A 21582-nucleotide genomic window follows, 5' to 3' on the forward strand; every position below is an offset into this window, starting at 1 on the left:
TTGCTCTGTTTAATTGAGCAAGATGGTAAGAGCTAAGCACATTTTGCTTGGCTGTCAGAAAAGAGTGAGTTAGCTTGGCAAGTAAAACTGGCCAAGGAAACACTTTAGTTGTGTATCAAGCAGAACTGAAGCTCTCCAGGAACATCAGTTAATCCTGTTGCTATTGCTGAACAATACTGAAGTAGCGCACATTTCAAATTGCTGTGTAACGTGGATGTTTATTCATTTCACAGACCAAGCAGGAGTATGCAGTGTGGGCTGACCAGAGTAGCACACCAGAAAGTGGGACAGTTAACAAAAAAATGTGGTTTTACAGCAAATATTTTCACAAACTGAACTCAAATCCTGAGCATAGCATTATCCCAAAGAAATACAATAAATATTCTGAAAAATTTAAAGTATTTATCTTTAGATTTTCAAAACAAAATATTTTACTTATTTTTAACTATATTGTCTGCTTTTAAATTGACCAAAAAAACCCCAAATTAAAAAGAAAGTGAGTAAAAGCAAATGAAAAAGCGTGTAAAAAAGTGAGAAAGAAATATCTGGAAGTGTAATGAGCTGATTAGTCTGAAAAAATGTATTACAGTCTAGAAACCTTTCCACTTGTTACTTTTTTCTCAGCAAATGTGTTTTTTCAACTTTGTATGAACCTGAAAAAACATGTTGAATTTTTGCTGTGGCCAGTGAACTTCCTAGCCTTCTCCCTCTCACATCGAACTATTATCAGAGCAACTCTTCACATATCTACACCTGACAATAGTTCTATCAACAGCCTTCACAGTGCTCATCCCTGTGCCGTTAACCACAAGGAAACCAAGCCCCGAGTTTCAGTCAATTGGCATTTGGTACCTTGCACCAGCCTTGGATGCGGCACAAGGGCAGCATGCTATGTGAAAAACACCACACTGTATATTGGTTTCTCTGAGAGCATCTTATGTAAAATAAAGATTACAAAAATAACAGCAATTTACTTACTGTAAACATAACTGTCATCAGAAAAAAATTTCTGTACTGCTGCAAGTACTTAATTGCATATATTTTCATCATGCAAATAATACTCAAAGCTTGATCTGTATCTAGAATTCAACATCTTTACTTAATTTAGGAATGGTTTTTCATATAAATTAGTGTTAGCTTTTTTTTTTTTAGTGCAGTGGTTTTATGGATATGCTCTGTCAGAAATAAAAGATGATTTGCAAAATAGGCTAGCAAAAGAATAAACCAGGCTGTCTCTGAATGATACTAAAATTTTTGCAAATTTTATGCAAGTACCATGACATATCTACGGGTTTTCTGTATCCTTAACACAGACCTGCACAGTTCAACCTACATTCCACAGCTCTTCTTTGCAAGAAACACGATTTAGGATTCTCTGGCATTAGTTCAGCCTGAAACTCAACTGAGAGCTGTCCAGAATTCCTGCTGCAGAGAAATGAATTGTTAATTTGCAACCCTTCTTACCAAATTAGCAGGAGATAAGGTCAAAGGATCCAGACAATAAGAGAACCACATCAATTAGGAAGGTACGCAAAGGTAAGAGTGCTTACATGGATGCTGACTTTTATCAGTTAACAGTAACAAATTTATCACCAGATTCCAGCCTCTGCTGTTAGAAAAGCCTCATTAATTGTTTTGCAGCTCTCAGGGGCAAAGTGTAACAAGAGTTGGGGAACCTTCCCTTTCCCTAGCAGGAGGTGCTGGCCCTGTGCTACCCCTCTATGTAGGAAAGCAATGAATCTGTTCAAACAAAGCTCATTCCACCACCCCGGACCTTCAAGATTCATCCAGAGGGTCTTAGGACACTGGGAGATGCCAGGCCAGCCTGCCCACCTTCCGCTGAGCCGAGCTGCAAGGGGAAGAAGCTAATCCCTTTGTCTCCAGAACCTGCTGCATGAGCAAGACCAAGTCAGAGCAGGGTCTACTTCGCCAGTCCTGCGAGCAGGCACAATGCATTTGTTGGGTTGAAGGTCCAGACAACAGAGTCCTACATTCTTTTGACAAACTGAAGATAGAAGAAAACTTAGGATAAAAGCATTTTGCTGTGTGTGTGGAGCATTACTCAAAAATGCAAGTGGAATAAGGAAGTATTTCTTCCTTCCAAAACCTACTTCAGAAAGATGTTTCTGATGGTGAAGAAAAGCCCTTGTTTACTCTTCCTTAAGCCTATCCCATTAATGGCACATTCTGTCCTAGAGGGAGGATTTAGCATGTAGAATCTCCAGACATTGGTGAAAGGTTTAAGTGCTCATGCCTGTAGCACTTTATGCCATTTCCCCACAACACACACAATGCTCACAGTACTCGTTGACAAAAATCACGAACTGCCAGACCAGGGCTGGAGGGCTCTTGGGAATCCCCTGCAGCAGAAACTCCATCTCATATCGCGCTTCGTATTTCTAGTGTGAATTTCACTACTAACCTTTGGAGGGATTTGGGCAGGCAAAGCTGTTCAGTGATGCTGCACCATTTCTGCTGCTGTTCCTTTGTTTCCTTTCAAGCAAAAAAATGTCTTTTTCTTGTGACTAGAATCCCGGGATTAATGTAACCATTCTGTAAACATATCCCCAGTAGGGCACTATGCCATTTAAGTCACCAACCTCTGCATTCTCTTACCAAAGCAAATCTCTTGGTTTTGAATTGTATGAAGTGCATAATTTAACTAAAAATGAGAGGAGGAGAGTGGGGTCTGGTCTGAGGGGAAAGCAGAGTCTGGTACCTGGTCATTTTATGTTAGCAAACTGTGGTCTCAGAGAGCTTTACAACATAAAAGAAATTAACCTTACAGCATGCAGTAATGAAGCTGTGCTCCATGCTCGTGACTGGGGAAACAGCCTCCGAGAACCAAATTTATTGTCTCAGTTACACCTCTGCAACTCTGCAGACTTCCACGCTGCGTACAGATAAAGGCAGACGGGAGCCAACAAAGATGACTTGATTTTCCAGGGTTATGGGACAGTCAATAAATGAGCCAGCACTGAAAACAAGGATCCTGGTGCTCTTATCACTAGAATAATTACTAATTATGACACTAAGTACTTGAATAAAGATGTATTATGTTAATATTAGAGGTCATTAGAGGATATAATCATGTGTGCTGAGGTGGCAGTTAAATCACTCAGTAAAAGGCAAGGTTCATATTATTTCAGAGATGCAAAATGACAGAATAGTTTTCCAAGCTGAGCTATACTTCACACTGCTAATTACTGATGATAGCTGTTCATCTCCTCTTGAACTTAATTTATCCTGGAAACTGTCAGATAGCAGGACCTGGACTTTTTCACTCAAGTACATCCTTGAAACAATTCCACATTCTTGCAGTTTATATTAAAAACCCTATGCTTCAACTAAAGATTCTTTACTTTTTACTGCATCGACATAAGGAGATCAAAGATGGGCAGCTCACCTCACGAGCTTGCTCTGAAAATCTCTGCCAGCAAACAAACTGTGAAATGCAACTTTTATGTCTTTACTCAATTTCAGCTTTCATGAACTCTCCCCTCTGATCCTGCGAATTAGCTTTCAATCTATTTTCTCCCACCACCATATAAAAATGCACATATTGCAATATTAAATTCACAGAGGTAATTAATGAGGAAGTTTTTGCTGATGCTTGGCTCAAAAGGAGCAAAATCTGGTTTGCTTTCTACAAAAATCTCAAGAGGTTATTATTCCCTCCTGATCCTCAGCTAGAACCCTAATTAATTAAGAGTAAGTTTAGAAAAAAAAAGCACCCAAAATTTTAATTGCATTCACATTTTGCAGGTACACTAAAATCAAGCAAATGCAAGCAGGCAAACATGGATCCCACTTTGAAGACCAGTGATATTAAAGAGGATTTCAAGCAGAGAGATTTTCATCTGTGAAAGTTATGATCTGATAGACACATCACAAAGAATTAGTCTGAACGCAGAACCAAACTCCACACCACACAATGTGGCAGGCTAACTGCTGAAGACAGAAATTACACTCCAGTTTTGCAAGGCACACCAGCACATGTGTAATATGAGGCAGCCGAGCGGTCCCACAAACCGATGAGGCTACTCACCTACACACAAGCATTTTGCTGAGAAGAATCACCTAACCAAGTTTGTTTGCAAACCATCCTTTCATCAGCAATCCCATCGTGCTGGGAAAAGTGCTGTATCCACAGGGAACCCATACAGGTTGTTGATAATAGTAAAATGAAGCCTAAAATCTGCTCACTGCAATTGCACAGCGTGTTTAGTGGATGACTGTTTCCATCCCTCGGCACCGCAGGTAAAATTTACAAGGCAGAGGAGCATTTCACAGAGGTTAGGTTCCCTATTTCACTGTTTTCCTTTTCATGTTATTATAATTCCACTTTTTCTAATATAGCCTGTTGACGCCGTCATCTGTCCCGTGTCCCCTCAGCTTCATGCATGTAAGCGGATACTTAAACGTGAAGCAGCCAGTACTTAATTTCTCTGCTAATAGAAGTAGTGAAGAAATGCCACTTACTTCCACTCTTAAGCAGGTGCTGTTCCTCTTCCTTCAGCCTGTTCTGGGTGAGACGTAGCATGTTTGCTGCTTCCTGTAAGAGGTGAAAACAACTGAATTAGGAAAGCTGCCACACTGCCCAGTCAAGTAGCTAATTGAAGGGTTTTCACAACAGTTGAGGGCACTCACAGGTAGAATGAGAATCGAAAATGTCATCATTGAAATATTTTATGAAAAAAAGGTCTTAATTGAATTATGGGAGCTCCTACTTTGCCCACGAGGGTCAGGATAGAAAGCATATACTCAGGTAAAACAGTGCACTGAAAATCAACCATACATTCCCACTGGCTGAAACCTCACTTATCACATAGAAAATGAGTTAATTTGTCTTCATCCCACAGAAAATTACCGCTGTTACAGGATGCAAGTAGCTTTCTTTGGAAAGTAGTCTTTGGTAGTTGTTTTCAACCAATACTCCACTAAACACCAGAAGTGGTTTGTGAAATGACTGCAGCCTCGTAACACACAAACCAAATCAGAATAAATTCACACATTTCCAAGCATGCAAACAAAATAGGAGCAAAAAGCCTTATCAATAAGCTGGAGAAGTAGAGCCATACACCGCACTATAGTATTCGGGTGCAAAGCAGAACCGTGACAGTAAGACGTCACAAGGCATTTTGTTAATTTTCTTTTTTGGAATATAGCAGGTTGTTAGATAAAAACATGCTGAGAAGCACTACTGTAATGACAGCATGATAAAGTTATGACAAATGCAGTCCAGAGCAAAGGGGGAAAAGACAGACAGAGCAGTGGTCGCTGTGCTGAGAACAGAAGCAAATCACAAGTCTCAACCCATTCAAAAGAAGGCCAATGGTAACAGAAAATGTTACAAAAAGGCCCACAAGGACTTCAAAAACCTAAGAACTGCGCAGTCAACCGAGTAAGAAGCCTGACAGCCCAGAAGGGAAGAAGCAAGCTGATGGCAGCAGGGCAGTGGCAGTTAAGACAGACATTCTCATTTCAGCAAAATGGATTAGTAAGAAAACATGGCTAGCTCTGCAGACAGTAACTGATGAGAGTAATTTTAATCTTCTAGCACGCATACACTTGCAGAACATCACAGATGAGGTAGACTAAAGGACTATTTGATTGCTGAACACCACAAAGCAATTGGTTCACTGAGTTCATGAAGTCCTCCACCCAGTTAGGAATAAAATCTAGCAAACTTACCATGAGACTGAACTTTAGGAGCTAAAGTTCACTATTCCAATAGCAGCATCAGACATAAAAATATCTTTTTAATGTCAGCTAGTTTAAATTTGGGTAATGTTAATGGTGAACAGCAAACTAAACATGATGGAGAGGGTAAGATATGAACGCATACAATCAGATTCAGATAGAACCAACAATACTAAACAGGTGGCAAACTACTGATGGAAGGATTTAGCCACACATTTTCCTAATTTTAGTGTCTTCAATTCCAGTCAAGCACGATGAGTAGATGGGAAAGCTAATTAACTGTGGATTGAACTAGGATTTTTCTGAGTCGTTAATATTTCTATGTAAAATATGCTTATAATTAAAACCATCAGTTGCTATGACATAGTAAAATCTGCACATTTACAGTGCATTTGCAGAAAGGAAACATGGACTTAGTCTGAATATCCATGGGACAGAGGGAAGAAAGTAAGAGCATATGAAAATGGTTGAATGGTGGGCAAGCTTTTCACACTTCCAGGTGGAAATGTGTACCCATACGTATGGCAATAGTGCACTAGCTGAGAAGGGATGATCTCCTCCCACCAACCTCTAAGTAGCAGCGAGCCACCAAGTCCCACCCAACACACAAGGAAGTTGCTGGAAACAGAGGCCTGGAGGCTGGGTGAGGATGCCCCACAACTTGGCATAAACATCTGTGTCTTGGGAGTTGAAATTCATGCTGAAAAAGGTTGCAGAGAAGATGCTTACAGGTGGTAAGGGGAAGTGATATGTCACCTGTACCTGGTGAGAAAACCCGCTCGGTGCCTCTCAAGGCCACAGAGTGAATAACTTCTGATCCAAAAATCTGCTTTGGACAATCATGCAAATTGTCTGCTGTACAAACTCTCCAGTACTAATAGAGACAAGGGCTCCATGGATGCTAGGAAGACTGCTAACGATTGCTTGGGACTGTAAAAATAACACTGTAAAACTGAAGCAGGCATGGCAGCTTCCAGGGCTATAAAGCAGAAAGGTCATGATGCAAAATCATACTGAATGACACACTCCAGCCACAACTCGCAACAATATAAACTTGAAATCTCTGAAACCATAGATAGATGTTTCTGTAGGGAGAAGCTAATTCCATCTGCAAGAACAAGGAAGGAAAAGGCACAAGCATGTCTTAATAATGTTTCATATAGATACAGAACATTTTTAACACCCTATTTAGGAAACTGCCCTTCTTTTGTAATTACTTCTGTAAGGAACAAATGACAGAAAAGTGTGACCAAAGATGAAAGAGAAGATGCAAGGATGCTGAGGATGGCGCGGTTATGGTAAGTGGGCCAATAAAGGTTACCTGCCTCCTCTTGGTCCATGCTGTTGACCGTGATACAAGTGATCTCCACATAGCAACAACTCATCTGCACGCCGCCTGCAAATCTGCACAGCTCAGTTCAACTGAGAAGGGGAACTACTGCAATGATTAACATTCTCCATCCTCCTCAGTGTTAGCAAAGCTTTTTTAAAGACTGATGAAAGTCAAAATGAATGTGGACATGAGGCAAAATTTTCAGAGGTTCCTAGCTACCAGTGTTTCCCTTGGTCTCTGTAGCACATGCCCGTCCCAAGACCTCCCTCTCTAACAGTGGGTCCCAACATTTTCTGACTGAGCCTCACAGCTGCTATATTCTTTTCCTACCTTGTCCTCCCTATCTGGTTTCTTGGTTTCTCCCAGTCAGTCTTAAGATTTAAAGATGGTCAGTGGTTTAAACAAGTCTTGCCCCTGCCCCAGCAAGCATTTATGACACAGCCTCCCCATTGCTATGTCTTTGGAACAATGGAGTAAGGAAGGGATCAATCAGCCACCTGAATTTCAACCTCACTGGCTGTTGCAGCCTACACAGTGCATATGGCAAAGAAAATCTACAGGGAGGAAAAAAAAAAAAAAAAAAGACATCTACCAAATGTCATGGGGACAAATTCATAAACTCATGTCCTGGTTTTACTGGGATAAAGTTAATTTTCTTCTTAGTAGTTAGTATAGTGCTGTGTTTTGGCTCTGATGTGAGAACAATGTTGACAATGCACTGATGGTTTTAGTTGTTGCTGGGTGATGTTTATACTAAATCAAGGACTTTTCAGTTCCTTGGGCCCTGCCAGCCAGAGGGCTGGGGGAGCACAGGAAATTGGGAGGGGACACGGCCAGTACAGGTGACCCAAGCTAGCCAAAAAGTTATTCCATACCATATGACATCACGCTGAGTATATAAACTGGGGGAAGAAGAAGGAAGGGGGGGACATTTGGCATTATGGCGTTTGTCTTCCCCAGTAACCATTACGTGTGATGGAGCCCTGCTTCCCTGGGGACAGCTGAACACCTGCCTGCCCATGGGAAGTGGGGAATTAATTCCTTGCTTTGCTTTGCTTGTGCATGCAGCTTTTGCTTTACCTGTTAAATTGTTCTTATCTCAACCCTGGAGTTTTACATTCCTTTCTGATCCTTCTCCCCATCCCTCTGGGTGAGGGGGAGTGAGCAAGCAGCTGTTTGGTGCTGGGTTGCCGGCTGGGGTTAAACCACAGCAACTCAGAAAATGTCCACAGATCAGTGAAATAATGGGTACAGATATAATCATTGCCTGATACTGTGATTACAGGCACAAGTTAAGACAGCTGTAGCTGGCAATTCAAAGTCAGTCAAATAAGCAGTCACCCTGCGCTGCACCCCGGGCCGCTCGCTCCTTCCCTTTTTTCACTCTCTCACTCTGGTGCAAGCATTTGTGCAGCGACACATAAGAAACCTGGTGAAAACTAATCCATCAAAACAAAATTAAGCCAGGCAAACTCCTTGTTGCAGTTCAGCATGCGGCTACACAAATTCTTGACAGGCACAGTGGAGGATAAGATGTTGCAGTTGTGGGAAAAACAGCAGGGGTAGGAAGATGGGGTACTGTTTGTTTCAGCTTCAGTGCTGGTTTATGAACTCAAAATACAAGATAAATGAAGTCTAAGAAAATGGTTTAACCATACATACAAGCCACTTCTCCCCCTTTCCTCTAGCCTCTTACTTGTGCTGCTGTCAGTAGCTCAGCTGATGTTGTAGCAAGCCAGCCCAGAGACTTAACTGGCAGGAAAAAGTTGGTTTTCTACTGGTTTATGTTTCTGAATCACTCAATGCACACTCAGTCAAACGCTGCTGTCAGCCCAAGGGAGTTGCTGGACTGTACATTGTCCCTTTCAAGAGTAGCCCATCACTCCATCAGTTCAGCTGTGCTGCCAAACTACACTCTGCAAAAGCTTATCAAAACCTGCAGCAACAAAAACTTTCAAAAGGGCAGCCTCAGACCAGTTGGAACCAGGATAGCATCAGTTAAGTTCGGTTTACAGTCCTTAACAAGCAAGATCTTCAAAGAAGGGGGCAGAAGCGATGGGCAGATCATATATCTAGAAAGTAAATGAAATTTATCATGTAATTTTTTAAAGTTACATACTTACTTAAAAGAATCCATGGCAAAATCTTAGCTCTGTTAAATTAGTGAAAGAATTATAACAGCTTTATTGGTTTAAGATTTTGGGTGTAAAACCAATGACAACTTATAAACAGCGGAGTCAGTGGTAGCTTCAGCTTCTCTTTCTACCTGCTGCTTTTAATGACTGCTGTCATCAGGCTGCAGCTTTTGGCCTCAGCGGCTTCCACCTTCACTGCAGACACCACTCCCCACACTTCACATTATTCACACTTAACAGCCACGATTTATATCAGCTCAGTGAAAACAAGACCATGCTGATCAGAGATGCTGTTCTGTTTTAGGCTGGCCACCTCTGTGTGACCCAGGGCTTCTCAAATGTGACAAGGGAGAGAAGCTAAGGGCGTGACGGACCGTAACACCATAGATACTCTTTCAACACATACACGTCGTACAACGGACTAGCACTCCACACAGGACAACAGTCCAGCTTTCTGCGCAGAGTGGCAGAGTGACAGCTCCATGAAACAAGAGGTGTAGCCTTGACCTCGTGAAGCACCTGCAGGGAACAGCCTGGGCACCTCGGGATGCTGTATGAGCCGGAGCCAACATTTAGGTGCCCTGTTCAGTCTCTCCAGTAAACAAACAAGGCTGAAATGCTGCAGGCAAACGCTGCATGTATCTTACTCTACAAGTAAACTTTACCCAAATTAAAGTGGCCGCATACACTGTGGAATCACAGTATCAAATTAATGCAATTAAAGTGCCAATTAGCACAACCCAGACCCAACCTGCCCTGTCAGAGGGAGCTCCCAGACCTTTCAGGACAGCAGAGATCACTGAGGCTGAAAATCCTGCTTTAGAGGCAGAGATGGAACTTTTCCTTCTCTCTCTCATACATTATGCAGCGTTTTCTAGGTGTAAATCTGCCCTTCAATGAGTAATCAAATCAATCACTTCACAAACTCAAAGCAGACAGCTTAGTGAAATGGGCAGCAAGGCAGGACTTTGTTGCTAATGCTTAGAACAACCCCAGCTCCAAGGGACCTTCAGAAGCCACCAGCCCAACCTTCTGCTTGAAGAAGGATCAGACCAGAGTGGCTCAGGGCTTGAGCTCGTTGGATCTTAAAAACATCCAAGGAGAGAGAGACCTATCAACTTGTCTGGGCAACCTGTTCCAATACCTGACTATCCAAATGGTGAAAAAGTTTCCTTATATCAAGTCAGAACTATTTCTCATTCCTAGTAACTTATTCATGTCTTTTAGAATCAGGGCTCAGTTCACCTTAGTCACCTGTCATGTCACCAGCCTCCCTCAGCAGGCACCTTATATTGTGACACAGAAGCAAACGGTCTATACAGAGACAGCAGCAACAGGAAATAAAGAATACTTTTGTTGAAATACTAGGACAAACAAAGGCTTTTAAAACAAGTAAGTTTCACCTATGTTTACAATCAACTGTGCTTTTTTCATGCCCAATTCAGCAAGAAAGTTACCAGTCTTCTACAGCACACTGAATGCACTAAAGACAAATGTATATTTTTTGCAGAACAGAGTCTGAACGAGAACAATACAGATATTCTGTATCTCAGTCTACTTTAATTGGCAAGGCAGATGGCTTTCCATCTCACATCTGACTATGAAAGTCTTTGGCATTCCAAACAGCAATAGAACAAAACACATGGCTGTTTGGCAGAATGTTTTAATATAATCTAACCTATTGCTCTTCAGACAAATAAAACGTCAATTGTGAGTTCCTGCAGCAGGGTAAATGGAAGCTGACTCTGAAAATATTTTTTTACAGAAAACTATGGAAAAGCAGAGCCTGAGAAATGCTTTTTCATTTATTGACTATGCTTTCTAATTTCTTTAAGAGAAAGATTACTGAACAGCATGCAATTACAACGACATGCAAACTACACACAACCTTGTGCAGGGTCTGGGATGGGGGAGATTGGTTGGGGCTTTTTTGTTTTTAATCAGAGGCCAATATACCACCATGGAGGATATTCTCCAGCAGCAGCCTCACAGACAACTAGCTCTGCCACTGACCCGGTGCTTGCCTTGAGGCAAGCGATCCAGGATTTCAATAAGCCACACGGTTTCTTGCCTGCCAGTCCCTTACGATACCCCTAATGCTGCTAAGTATTGGCTTAATAACATCAAGCTGCTGAAATCAGGAGATAGAAGACAACTCTGCCCCTGCAGATTGCAAAGCAGCAAGTCTAAAAGGCTCAAGATCAGAAAGAATAAAATGACGCAGTATATGATCATTTGAAACATGTCAGCTGTTTCTAAGTTAAACTCAAACTTCTGTTGGGAAGGTTGTGCAGAAAACAGTACCAGGATTTTGAATATAAAGAATCTGTGCCCTGCAGCCAGCTGCCAGACAACATGGTTACCACTAAGGAGAAAGAAAAGGGAAAGAAGTGGGGAAAAATAGGAAGGGGGTAGGTATAGAAGAATGGGACAATTGCAGCTCGCTCTTTTTTTGTTTGGATGCTGGCATTTTAATTTTTGCCTAGGCTATGCCTTCTGTTCTCAGGCATCATCCCAATCCCAGAAATCTATGCTCTATGTATAACCTTTTCATCTTAGTAAGGGAAAACAATGTTTCCTTCTGCGGGTTTTTTTTTCCTTGTGATTTGCCAGAGAATAGCAGTAAACCTATTGCTCTATAGTACACTTAAAGCGAACCATTTTGATGATGGATTGAACCACCTCATCTTCACCTTGCCTATTAATCTCAGCAGCTGCTTCTTGCTTTGTTATAGAACAAAGCGGCTGGGAATAGCTCTTGGTACACGCACACAATGACATTTGTTTTTCATAATAGAGTGTTGCCACTCATTCAGCAGGGGTGAGATATAAGGAAGAGGAGAAATTGTGCAGTGCCTGAACAGAGAATGTGACAGCACTTTTAATAAGAGGAAGCCTGCTAGCTACAACAGAAAGGTAAGTGAACACATCACTGAGGTTGCACAGCTAAGGTTCACGATAGCATGAGGTACCAACTAACCTGGAACTGTTCTTAAAGAATAGTAGATGACACTTCCTATTATGCTGAACTACTACTAAATACCTCGCTCTACATTCCCGTCCAGTTTTATTATTTGAATTGGAACATGGCTATAGTTATGCCTGACTAAAAGTGACTGCAATGCTATGGGGTTTGCTCCTTTTTATTCTGTTGAGGAATGAAGATTATGGGAAAGAGAGAAGATCTATCTGAAAAAGTGGGACAGAAGACTCTTTACCAACAGGCTCACTAACCTATGAGGAGGGCTTCAGACTAGGTCTGTCAGGGAATAATGATGATAGTGATAGCCTGACCAGAAACAGGGGCACTGTGAACAGTGAAGGGGAAGCTCTGGTATGTTCCCTGTGATGGCAGCGCAAGCGGGATCCCACTCAAATGCCCCAACACAAGTACATACAATCAGGAAACAAAACAGGGGGAGTTAGAAGATGCATAGGTGCATAGCTTTGATCCCATCAGGATTACAGAAATGTGGTGAGACAGCTTTCATGTTTGGACGATTGCACTAGGTGAATATAGGTGCTCTAGAAAGGACAGGCTGGGAGATGAGGAGGGGTTGCTCCCTCTGCAAAGCATTCTGAATGTGCGGAACATTGCCTTCTGATAGGTGATGAGCCCTTTGAGAGTTGGTGGTTAAGGATCAGAGGACAAACTGCTGACCTATGAAACAACACAGATCACACTGCATAAACTAATATTCATTTTAACCTTGAACTTTTAAATGCTTATTGTTAACAGACCATCCCACTTCAGTAAAAAAGACAAAACCAAGTCACAGCTGGCAATATGACCAGAGTGGTCTTTTGGTTTCCCATCTCTTGTCTACAGTCTTTTGACTGGGACTTTTGTTTTCCTACAAAAGTTACCAAAACTTAAAATTAAAGATTTCCTTTCCATATCACATGACGTTGCACACACTAAACAGTGTAGAACCACAGAGAAGCTGGCTTGCAGCTACTTAGAGCCAGCAACAAAGTGGGACTCTGGCTTTCTGGCACTGAGATAGATTTTGCATCTAGAGGTTATTCTTCTTTACCTGATGACACCACCTCAGTAATTATGAAGTGCTGTCTCTGTGACAGAGCTCTCTGACGAACACAGAAGCAGCAGACTCCCTCAAACCCCCAGTATTAGGTGAAGTACAGTGCTTTAGAGAATGTGGTCTTCAAACAAACGCTGCTCCAAATAGAGTTCTGCCCCAGAAAAGAAAACATGACCTTGTTCTAGCAGATTCTCTGGATCCCTCATTAATGTTCATGCTAATGAATACTTAGCTTTTACAGACATTTATGCATCCTTGCCATTTTGGCCTGGCCTGAGGAGCATCTGAAAGCCATCACCACTGGCCATTTAAACTTTTATAGAGGTCATCCTTCCAGTGGATGAACACACATTTAATGAATTGAAAATCATCAACACCTATTATAAGACCATCTGTCTCCTTATTCTCATTACTCCCATTTTTCCCCTCCCTTCAATGTGCTGAAACAGTTATTGCCTCTCATCATTAATAGTAATTTTGCAGTAATAATTTCCACTGAAACACATCTAAAGCATACTTGAGTATTTTATACACTTAACTGATACTCACCAGAAATTCATCAACTGTTATCATAATACTGGCACCACCACTGCCAGTTGAAGGAGACTGGATTAATCTCTGCTGTAGTGTCATTATTTTAAATTAATAATTTGATTCATTTTCCTTCTTCAGAAAAAGCTGGGTTTCTCTAATGTTGAAACTTCTTCTGCCCCCGCTAAACATTACCTGTCATTGATATCTATTTTCAGAAGAATCAAATTATTTTGAAAAATTGCAAAACTTACACTACTTCACAACGTGACTCTGTCTTTCTAGGTTATTCTTTTCCTGCTTTAAGCCCTGCTAACCTTGCATTTTGCTGCTTCTTGTGGAAGAATTGTTCACTAAGAGTACTGTACTAGATACAGTAAAAGTACTTCAATAAATGGGGCAAAATATTAGTCAAGCTGACAGAATAGCACTTATCCAAGTGAAACACCAAATCCAACTTGGCAGGCTCAGTAGATAGAGACCAAAGAGCACTCATGTTGGTCCATTCAAAGTACACAGGTGCCACAGAACATATCATCCTCCCCCAAGAAATTGTGACACACCAACTCCAGTGATCACATTTACCAAAATTAACAATTAGCTCCGTTAGATAACTACTGAAGTGCACTTCCATCAACAGAAGTCACAAAAATACCTCCAAAGTTTATTGAAAGGTCTATCTTCTTAAGGAAAAGCATGTTAATTAACTTAACTTCATTCATGCAATCATAAAAATTAGGAGAAAAGCTAAAATGTTTTCTAGTGTAAATGAAATGAATCATAAAGGAAAGCTATCATAGTAAAAAAAAATAAATCTAGCATGGGCTCTTACGGTGATTTTGTTTTAGGGAATAGTCTTTAGGAAGGTAACTGCTATCGGGGATCTGTGGGAAAAAGGAGAAAGGAACAGGGTGCCCAGCTGAGCCTTTGCATGGGGTCATGTGAGTAGCAGAAGGCAGAGACAGGAAAAGATGCAATTTATGGCTTAGGGTACCTACAATGACCCTATTCTAAGGCAGCGGCTCTTAATGATACTGTGCTCAGGCTACACAAAACCAGACAGCGACGTGTACTCAAAAAACGCGCTTAAGGTAACAGGATGTAACGCAATCCTCAACAAGTATTTTAAAATTAGATTGGTTTAACATGCATCTCATACACTTTTTTCTACAGATTCCAAAAGAACTTTGCAAGTTCTGACTTCAGCACATCCAGCTCAAATGCTGCAATAACCACTTTGCAAAGTAGATAAATTGGAGTTGAAGTGAACAGCACACTTAACATGAAGTTGCGAGGTAGCGTCCTGAGACTTAAGGCAGAGCAGTTACTGTTCCTCTTGAAGAAGCAGACCGTGCATGAAGGTCTCACCTAGACATTAATACCTTCCCTTTGGGAACTCAAAAGGAAGGAACTAAACAGAAAGAGCAAATGAGCTCAGAGGGACAAATTCTAGCACGCTAATTGTTTATTTTTGCACTATGGAATGGGGTTTCTGACCTGCCTATAGACTAGGATGTCATACTAATGCTTTGTATGAACTCTCTTTGCATCTCTCTGCAGCTTTGCCCTCTTATTCTCATACAGTAAATAAGTAAGTCTCCTAGTAGCATGTTTCTTGAGCAACTTTTGATGCAATATAAAAGCTTTCTGCACAGGTTAGTCCACTTTTTTCTGTGACTACACATTACACGTTTTTCCTTAGAACAGTGGAATAGTGAACAGCTTGCCCAAAGAGGCTGCACAGTCTCTGTCCTTGGAGGCTTTCAAGACTGGGCTGGACAAAATCTTGAGCAATGTTGTCTGATGCTATAGCAAACTTTGCTTTGAAAAGAATTAATCGGTGAATCAGTGACCAAGAAAGCAGGTTTAAAAGTTATTTAGGTATTTTGACTGGTTTTCTATTAAAATAAACCAACAAACCCACCCAAAACTTTCCACCTCAAATACTCCTCTCCACTGCTGTACTCTACTTGTTTTGGGCTATATATTAGGATGCATGGCAATTCAAGGAATTTGACATAAGCTACATGAAAGCTCACAGAAAGGATACCAGTCCAGCTCTGTGCAACCTCATCCCCTTCATCATGAGCTCTGCCAATTCTGGAGTCAACAAGGCTTCAAATCTTCCTTTACTCCATGACCCACCGCTCCTCCCTCTTTCCGAAGCTCTGATGATTAGGATCCCTTCTTGCATGCACACATGCCCCCTATTTCCATTACTTCTTGGGCCAGCCAGCTCTCCCCACACCTTCATGTGCATTTTGCACAGTACGGATCACTTCTTTTCAGACTGATGTACCTTTTCCCTTGACTAGCTCCATTTGCTCAACAGCAATGAGAAAAAGGCACCATAAATATGGAGAAGCCTTTCCAAAAAACCAGACAACATATACCAAATGCTTCTGCTGAACTGCTTTCTCAACACAGCTCCTACAGCATGCTTTGCTGCACCACCGACAAGAGCTGCCTCATTATTCACATAAATTGGGTCATTTTGAGCGCAAGGAGTTTTGTGCTGTCATGATTCACCAAAACAAGCACCACCATAAACGCCTGTTTCAGTTGGTTAAAGCAGCACAGGAATCCTGCCTACAGGCACATCTAGCATGATTACACTAGGTTAAGGTTTTCCTTTCAGATTCAGCAAGATACAGATTCAATAAAGCTGGCTAAAGGCTTGAAGTCAAAGGTCCCAAGGGGATGTAAGAAATACTCTTGAACCATACAGGAACCACAGGTCAGAGCTAAGGAAACATTAGAGGAAACACAGCACTGAGCACACCGCTGAGGATTTACGTGACCATTTACGACAGGGCATGGCTCGAGAGGATGGAGGATGGTGAAGAGACAGAAGACAAAAGCATTGATAAGGCACTGACAGAGATTGCAACACAAGGCTAGTTGAGATCACAGGCCTTTAAATCATCTGCCAGCACTGAGAGAAATCTAAACAGAATGAAGAAAAAAAGAAGCAACAACAACAACAAAAAGACCCAGACTAACACTTTCTGCTCAGAATTTTCCAGTTAAAGTACTTTCATACAAGAAGCTTCAAGTCAGCAAAAAAACGCAGGAATTCACTACTGCCTAAAATCACATGACAGAGGATGGACTTTAACCTGTGAATCAAATTTATTCATCATTAGATACAATGCAAGTTTACCATAATGACAAGTCCTCTCCATTTTCCTATTTGCTTTTGTGGAAGGTATGAATTATAGCAACTCAATAACAGCTCATTGAGCATTCACTTCATGTCTTCCATTTTTATTGTATCAAGCTTACAAGCAATATTGGTTGGATATGGGATTTATTTGAATTAATGTACAATTCTGTAATGTAAACCTGAGGTCAGTTTGCAGTGACTGAAGAAATTATCATCCAAATTAATATTGATTGGAAGTTAGTAGTCACAGCTGTGTCTTGTTCACCACCATAAAGCAGTCACTGCGACATCACTGCTAGAATCTAATATCAGAATTATCCTCTCCCTGTGTCACTGATAGCACAAACCCTTGTCGGGATTATTGGCTCTTTTCAAGGAGAGAATTTATTAAAGAGTAGTTTTCTTGGTGAATTTCATGGTTCCAGGAATTGATAATGGAATCTGTTGCCTTCCATCTTGAGATCAATTACCTCCAATACAGCCCATGTTTCTTATACCAAAGAATCTCTTCAACAGGGGGCTGACACACACTTCACTTTATTTCTTATTTCCCACCAGTCAAATCCCAAATCAAGAGGCAGCACCAGCAAGCCCCTTCCTTTTGTTAGTCTTTTGTTAGAGCCCTAGCACAGGAATTAGAGACCTGGTTTTTATGATTTCTCTGGCTTGAAAACACTTGTACTCCTAGTTCCTGCTCACCAGGACAGTACTCTAGCTACTAGCTTAAAAGACTAGGATAAAACTATTTTTAAATACCTCATTGTGGTGGGTTAGAGTAGAAGAAAGTAAAGATAAAGTAATGGTGCAGACAAATCTCTCTTTTGAAAGGGGATAGCAAGCACTGTTTCTAGGACTGTTCACATGCATCAGGCTATGATTCTTTAACACAAAACCTCTGCACAACCAGCATCAGGTTTCACCTGACACATCCTTCTTTCTAGTTTAAATAACTCTGTGTTCTTCTGCAAGAAATCCGAACTGCAACACAGGAAATTCCATCTGAATATGAAGAAAAAACTTTACTGTGAAGGTGACAGAGTCCTGGAATAGGGTGCCCAGAGAGGCTGTGCAGTCTCCTTCTCTGGAGACATTCAAAACCTGCCTGGATGTGATTCTGTGCAACCGGCTCTAGGAGACCCTGCTTCAGCAGGCGGTTGGACTAGATGATTCCCAGAGGTCTCTTCCAACCTCGACCATTCCATGATTCTTCTAACCACTCAGCTCAAGTAGTAGGATACAGGATAGCTTCATTCCAGCCTACTCTACAGATTAAAAACCAGGAGCTGTTGGTTTAAAAATCTTTGTGGCCGAGCAGGAACTGAGCTGCAGGATGCTATATATGAAGCCCTTGTTTCTTGTTAAAACGTGGCCACCAGCAGGTATTTGAGGTGAATGCAGCACTGCCAAAATGAGTTAGACCCTGCTTAACAGGCCAGGCTCTGACCAGGTCAGGTTTGTTTTCAGTCCTCTCAAAGATGCAACAAAGCTTGAGTAGGAGGCAGGCATATAGCCCTCCAAGTCAACAAATTTTTAAAAAGGAGAGTCTCAGAATGTAGTGGCCTAAAATGGAGATTTCCGTTGATTTCAGAACTACATCGAGCTCAAGGTAAGCCCAAATGAGAATGTAAATGGATTTCTAGCAAAACAAATGTGACTCTCAATTCCCAGGCAGAAAGGTATACTGCTTGCCCTAGGATTTCTTACTTTTCCTTAGTCCTGATGTTTGACCCTGCTGCAATGCTTCTGAAATGGTATGGCTCACAATTTGGCCCACTGGTTATCTCAATATCAGAATCATCTTCAAAGAATCCCGACAGTATTCTGGAGCTCTCAGAGGAGAAGGCAATGACCGTGCAAGGTGCAGTAACTCGCACTGCAGCCCATGGGCTATAGGTGGGTGTTAGACAAGGGTTCTGCCAGGACACCTGTCCAAGAGGTCTACTGTTCATACGTGCATAGTATTTAATTTTCACATTTCACAGCACTGAACTAGACAATGTTTCTACACAGCCAGAAACCCAAAAATTATTTTACTTTTTAAACATTTAAAACCTCAAACCTTACTGTTTTGCACATTATGAGATTATGCACGGCTGTGCGAATCAAAATGCTAGTCTCATAGCTACTTTTCTCTGCAGCTAAGTACCAGTAGCAGAGCATAAACCTCCTAAATTTCATACACGTCATTTTAACATTACCTACTTAGGTCATTTGGTGCAAACCACTTGCAAAACATCAGCCCCAAAATAAGAGTTATTTTAACTTTTTCTTTTGATCAAGTCCTTGGTTTCTAATCACCTATTAAAAGGTTTCTTATAATGATTTTTATGTGTTGATCCATGGGGGAGAAAAAATTGATCTGCTTGATCAGAGTTGCTTCAAGCGATCTGACTGTTTCCTATTCTGAGTGAATGTCAAGCTAGATTTCTGTTACATAATTCACACATCTAAAGTAGTTGGGAATATTCAAAAGCGTAATGCAGGCTGACAGGGAAGGCAGAAAGACTGTAAGATGAACAATCCACTTACTCTATCTTCTTACCAAATACAACTGGATAAAGAGAATGCTTAAAACCTAAAAGGGAGTACATTCAAAATGCGGTAAATAAAGATTGTTTTTACGCAGTGTTTCTTCTGGAGTAGAACTGCTGCAGAAGAAATTCAGTCAGGCAACCTAAGATCTAAAAGTATTAGAGATCAGACTGTCTGATTTCTATTTGTGAAAAGCATTTATGGGTTTCCAAGCTACACCACTGATGAGAGTCGTTACATCTCATACTTCACAGAAGCAACTGCTGGCATGACAAACTCACCCTGACTTCGTACACTGCAAAACTGAGTAGATACTCTCCCCGAGTTTTTTCCCCAACTGCAGAGTATTTAATATACAACAGAATTAGCACAGTTTTACAATAGCAGCAAGAATGAACCATACTGAGTAGCCTATGTAGGGGGTTCATACCCAGGCATAGCACAGAGCCCTGATGCACCAGGAACCTCTTCACCTCTTCTGCTAAGGAGTTCATGGGCTGCTGAAGGCAGGATATGAATGTTTTCATTGCTCAGAAAAGCCTACAAGTGATGATTAGAGTTTTAATAATTTCTTGTTTGATCTCTAGGTCTGTGAAAAAATAAGTTCTAGAGTCTGTCAGACATTAAGAACTTGAAGCTGTGAGTCAAATGACCCCAAATTTGGGATCCTAGGACAAGTTTGTTCACCCACCTGGCACATCAGCTGTCTGGATAATCTTGATGATCCTGAGTGGATATTCAAGCACTGAGTTGGTTGATCCGATTGAGATCAATTCAGCTGATCTCAATTGTTTTCATTTCCCAGAAAGTTTTCCTATAGCTTTTAACAGGAGACTGTATCAATAAAGCACCAGGAGCTTAGGGAGTATATATAATAAAGCACCCAAGTACTTCAGGGCATTTAGAGGTACCTTTGAGAGTCTAGATCTAGTCACTGTGGTATTGGCAGGGGATTGCAGATTTTTGCTTCAGTAGAATGAATGCACATAGCAACCCTTCCATCTTTTCTACCATGCTTTTCACATGCCCTCCTACATGTTCTCTATCTCCATCTTCTCCTTTGTGTGACCATCATTTCTCAGGCCACCAATTTCCTCTGTTCTTTTCTCCTGTGCTTCATTGCCCCTACTGTCTCCCTATGCATTCCCTTCCTCCTCCTCTATTCTTTCCCCACATTTTTCCATTATGGGATTTGTGTGTCTCAGTGCACCAATAACGCCATACTTGTACACCAGACTAAATGGCAAAATAGAAGCAATCAACAATTAAGATGCCTGTGCTTACTTTTACATCTGATATTCAACATAATTCAGCAACACTGGACCAGGAGTGCTCTCCTGGTACCTATAAAAATGTTACCAGTCATAATTCAAATGCACATTAGCTAGAAAATTAAAGACTGTAACCAACGGCTTCTCATATTAACCTTCTGTCTGGCTATTTCAGCAAGAAGACATTGCAATGGGAATGTTTAGATTTAATATTTCATGTGGGACAGCTCAATGCAAAAAGACATGAAAAGCAGCAGAACCAAGGAGTATCTCACAGTGCAGCAGAAGTCAGATATCCCTATTAAATGCATATTCAGAATAAAGCGCCTGCTTCAGGTATGCAGCTCTGATAAAAACCCCATATAAGTTTAATGAAGAAGGGATTTTATTGGGGCAGAGTGGGTCGCAAAGGGAAAGTCACAATTATGTTTATGTTACAGTCTGTTTATGTGGCTTTTCTTTGCTTAATCATGATGGACTGGTTACTGATAGTGTACTGATAGATAATATCATAATAATGAAAAGAAAAACAGTTTAAGCAATCCCAAACCAAAGATAATGACTGCGTGGCTTAGAACAACCTCTTCTATGTGCCCACCACTCCATGGTATTCCCTAGTTGAGATTTCACAGCACTAGCACAAAACAGTCTTAAAATACCTTAGGTGAAAGTAGCTGAAAAAAGAAAGTACTTCAGAGATGTCCTCTGAGAAGCACAACAAAGAATAAGCATATTGTGTCTAGAGAAAAGGCAAATGCTAAAGGATATTGCCAAGTTACTCTGGCATTACACAAGCCAGTTTCAAAACCACCTTTTTGAACTGCATTAGCCTGCGTTGTCCTTTAAGAGAGGCATTCATGTATAGTCT

At 41.2% G+C, this 21582-nt stretch overlaps 1 protein-coding gene across 5 annotated transcripts in view; it reads right to left on the reverse strand.

Annotated features, from left to right (window-relative positions):
- Positions 1-21582, reverse strand: part of CLUAP1 (clusterin associated protein 1) — a 68737-nt gene that overhangs the window by 17342 nt on the left and 29813 nt on the right. For all 5 annotated transcript variants that reach the window (XM_055805805.1, XM_055805802.1, XM_055805804.1 and 2 more), the window contains one exon: positions 4483-4555. In XM_055805805.1, the coding sequence (XP_055661780.1) occupies positions 4483-4555 (73 nt within the window). The remainder of the gene's footprint in view (positions 1-4482; positions 4556-21582) is intronic.

Source organism: Falco peregrinus, chromosome 5 (genome assembly GCF_023634155.1).
Source record: "Falco peregrinus isolate bFalPer1 chromosome 5, bFalPer1.pri, whole genome shotgun sequence".
Lineage (NCBI taxonomy): Eukaryota > Metazoa > Chordata > Aves > Falconiformes > Falconidae > Falco > Falco peregrinus.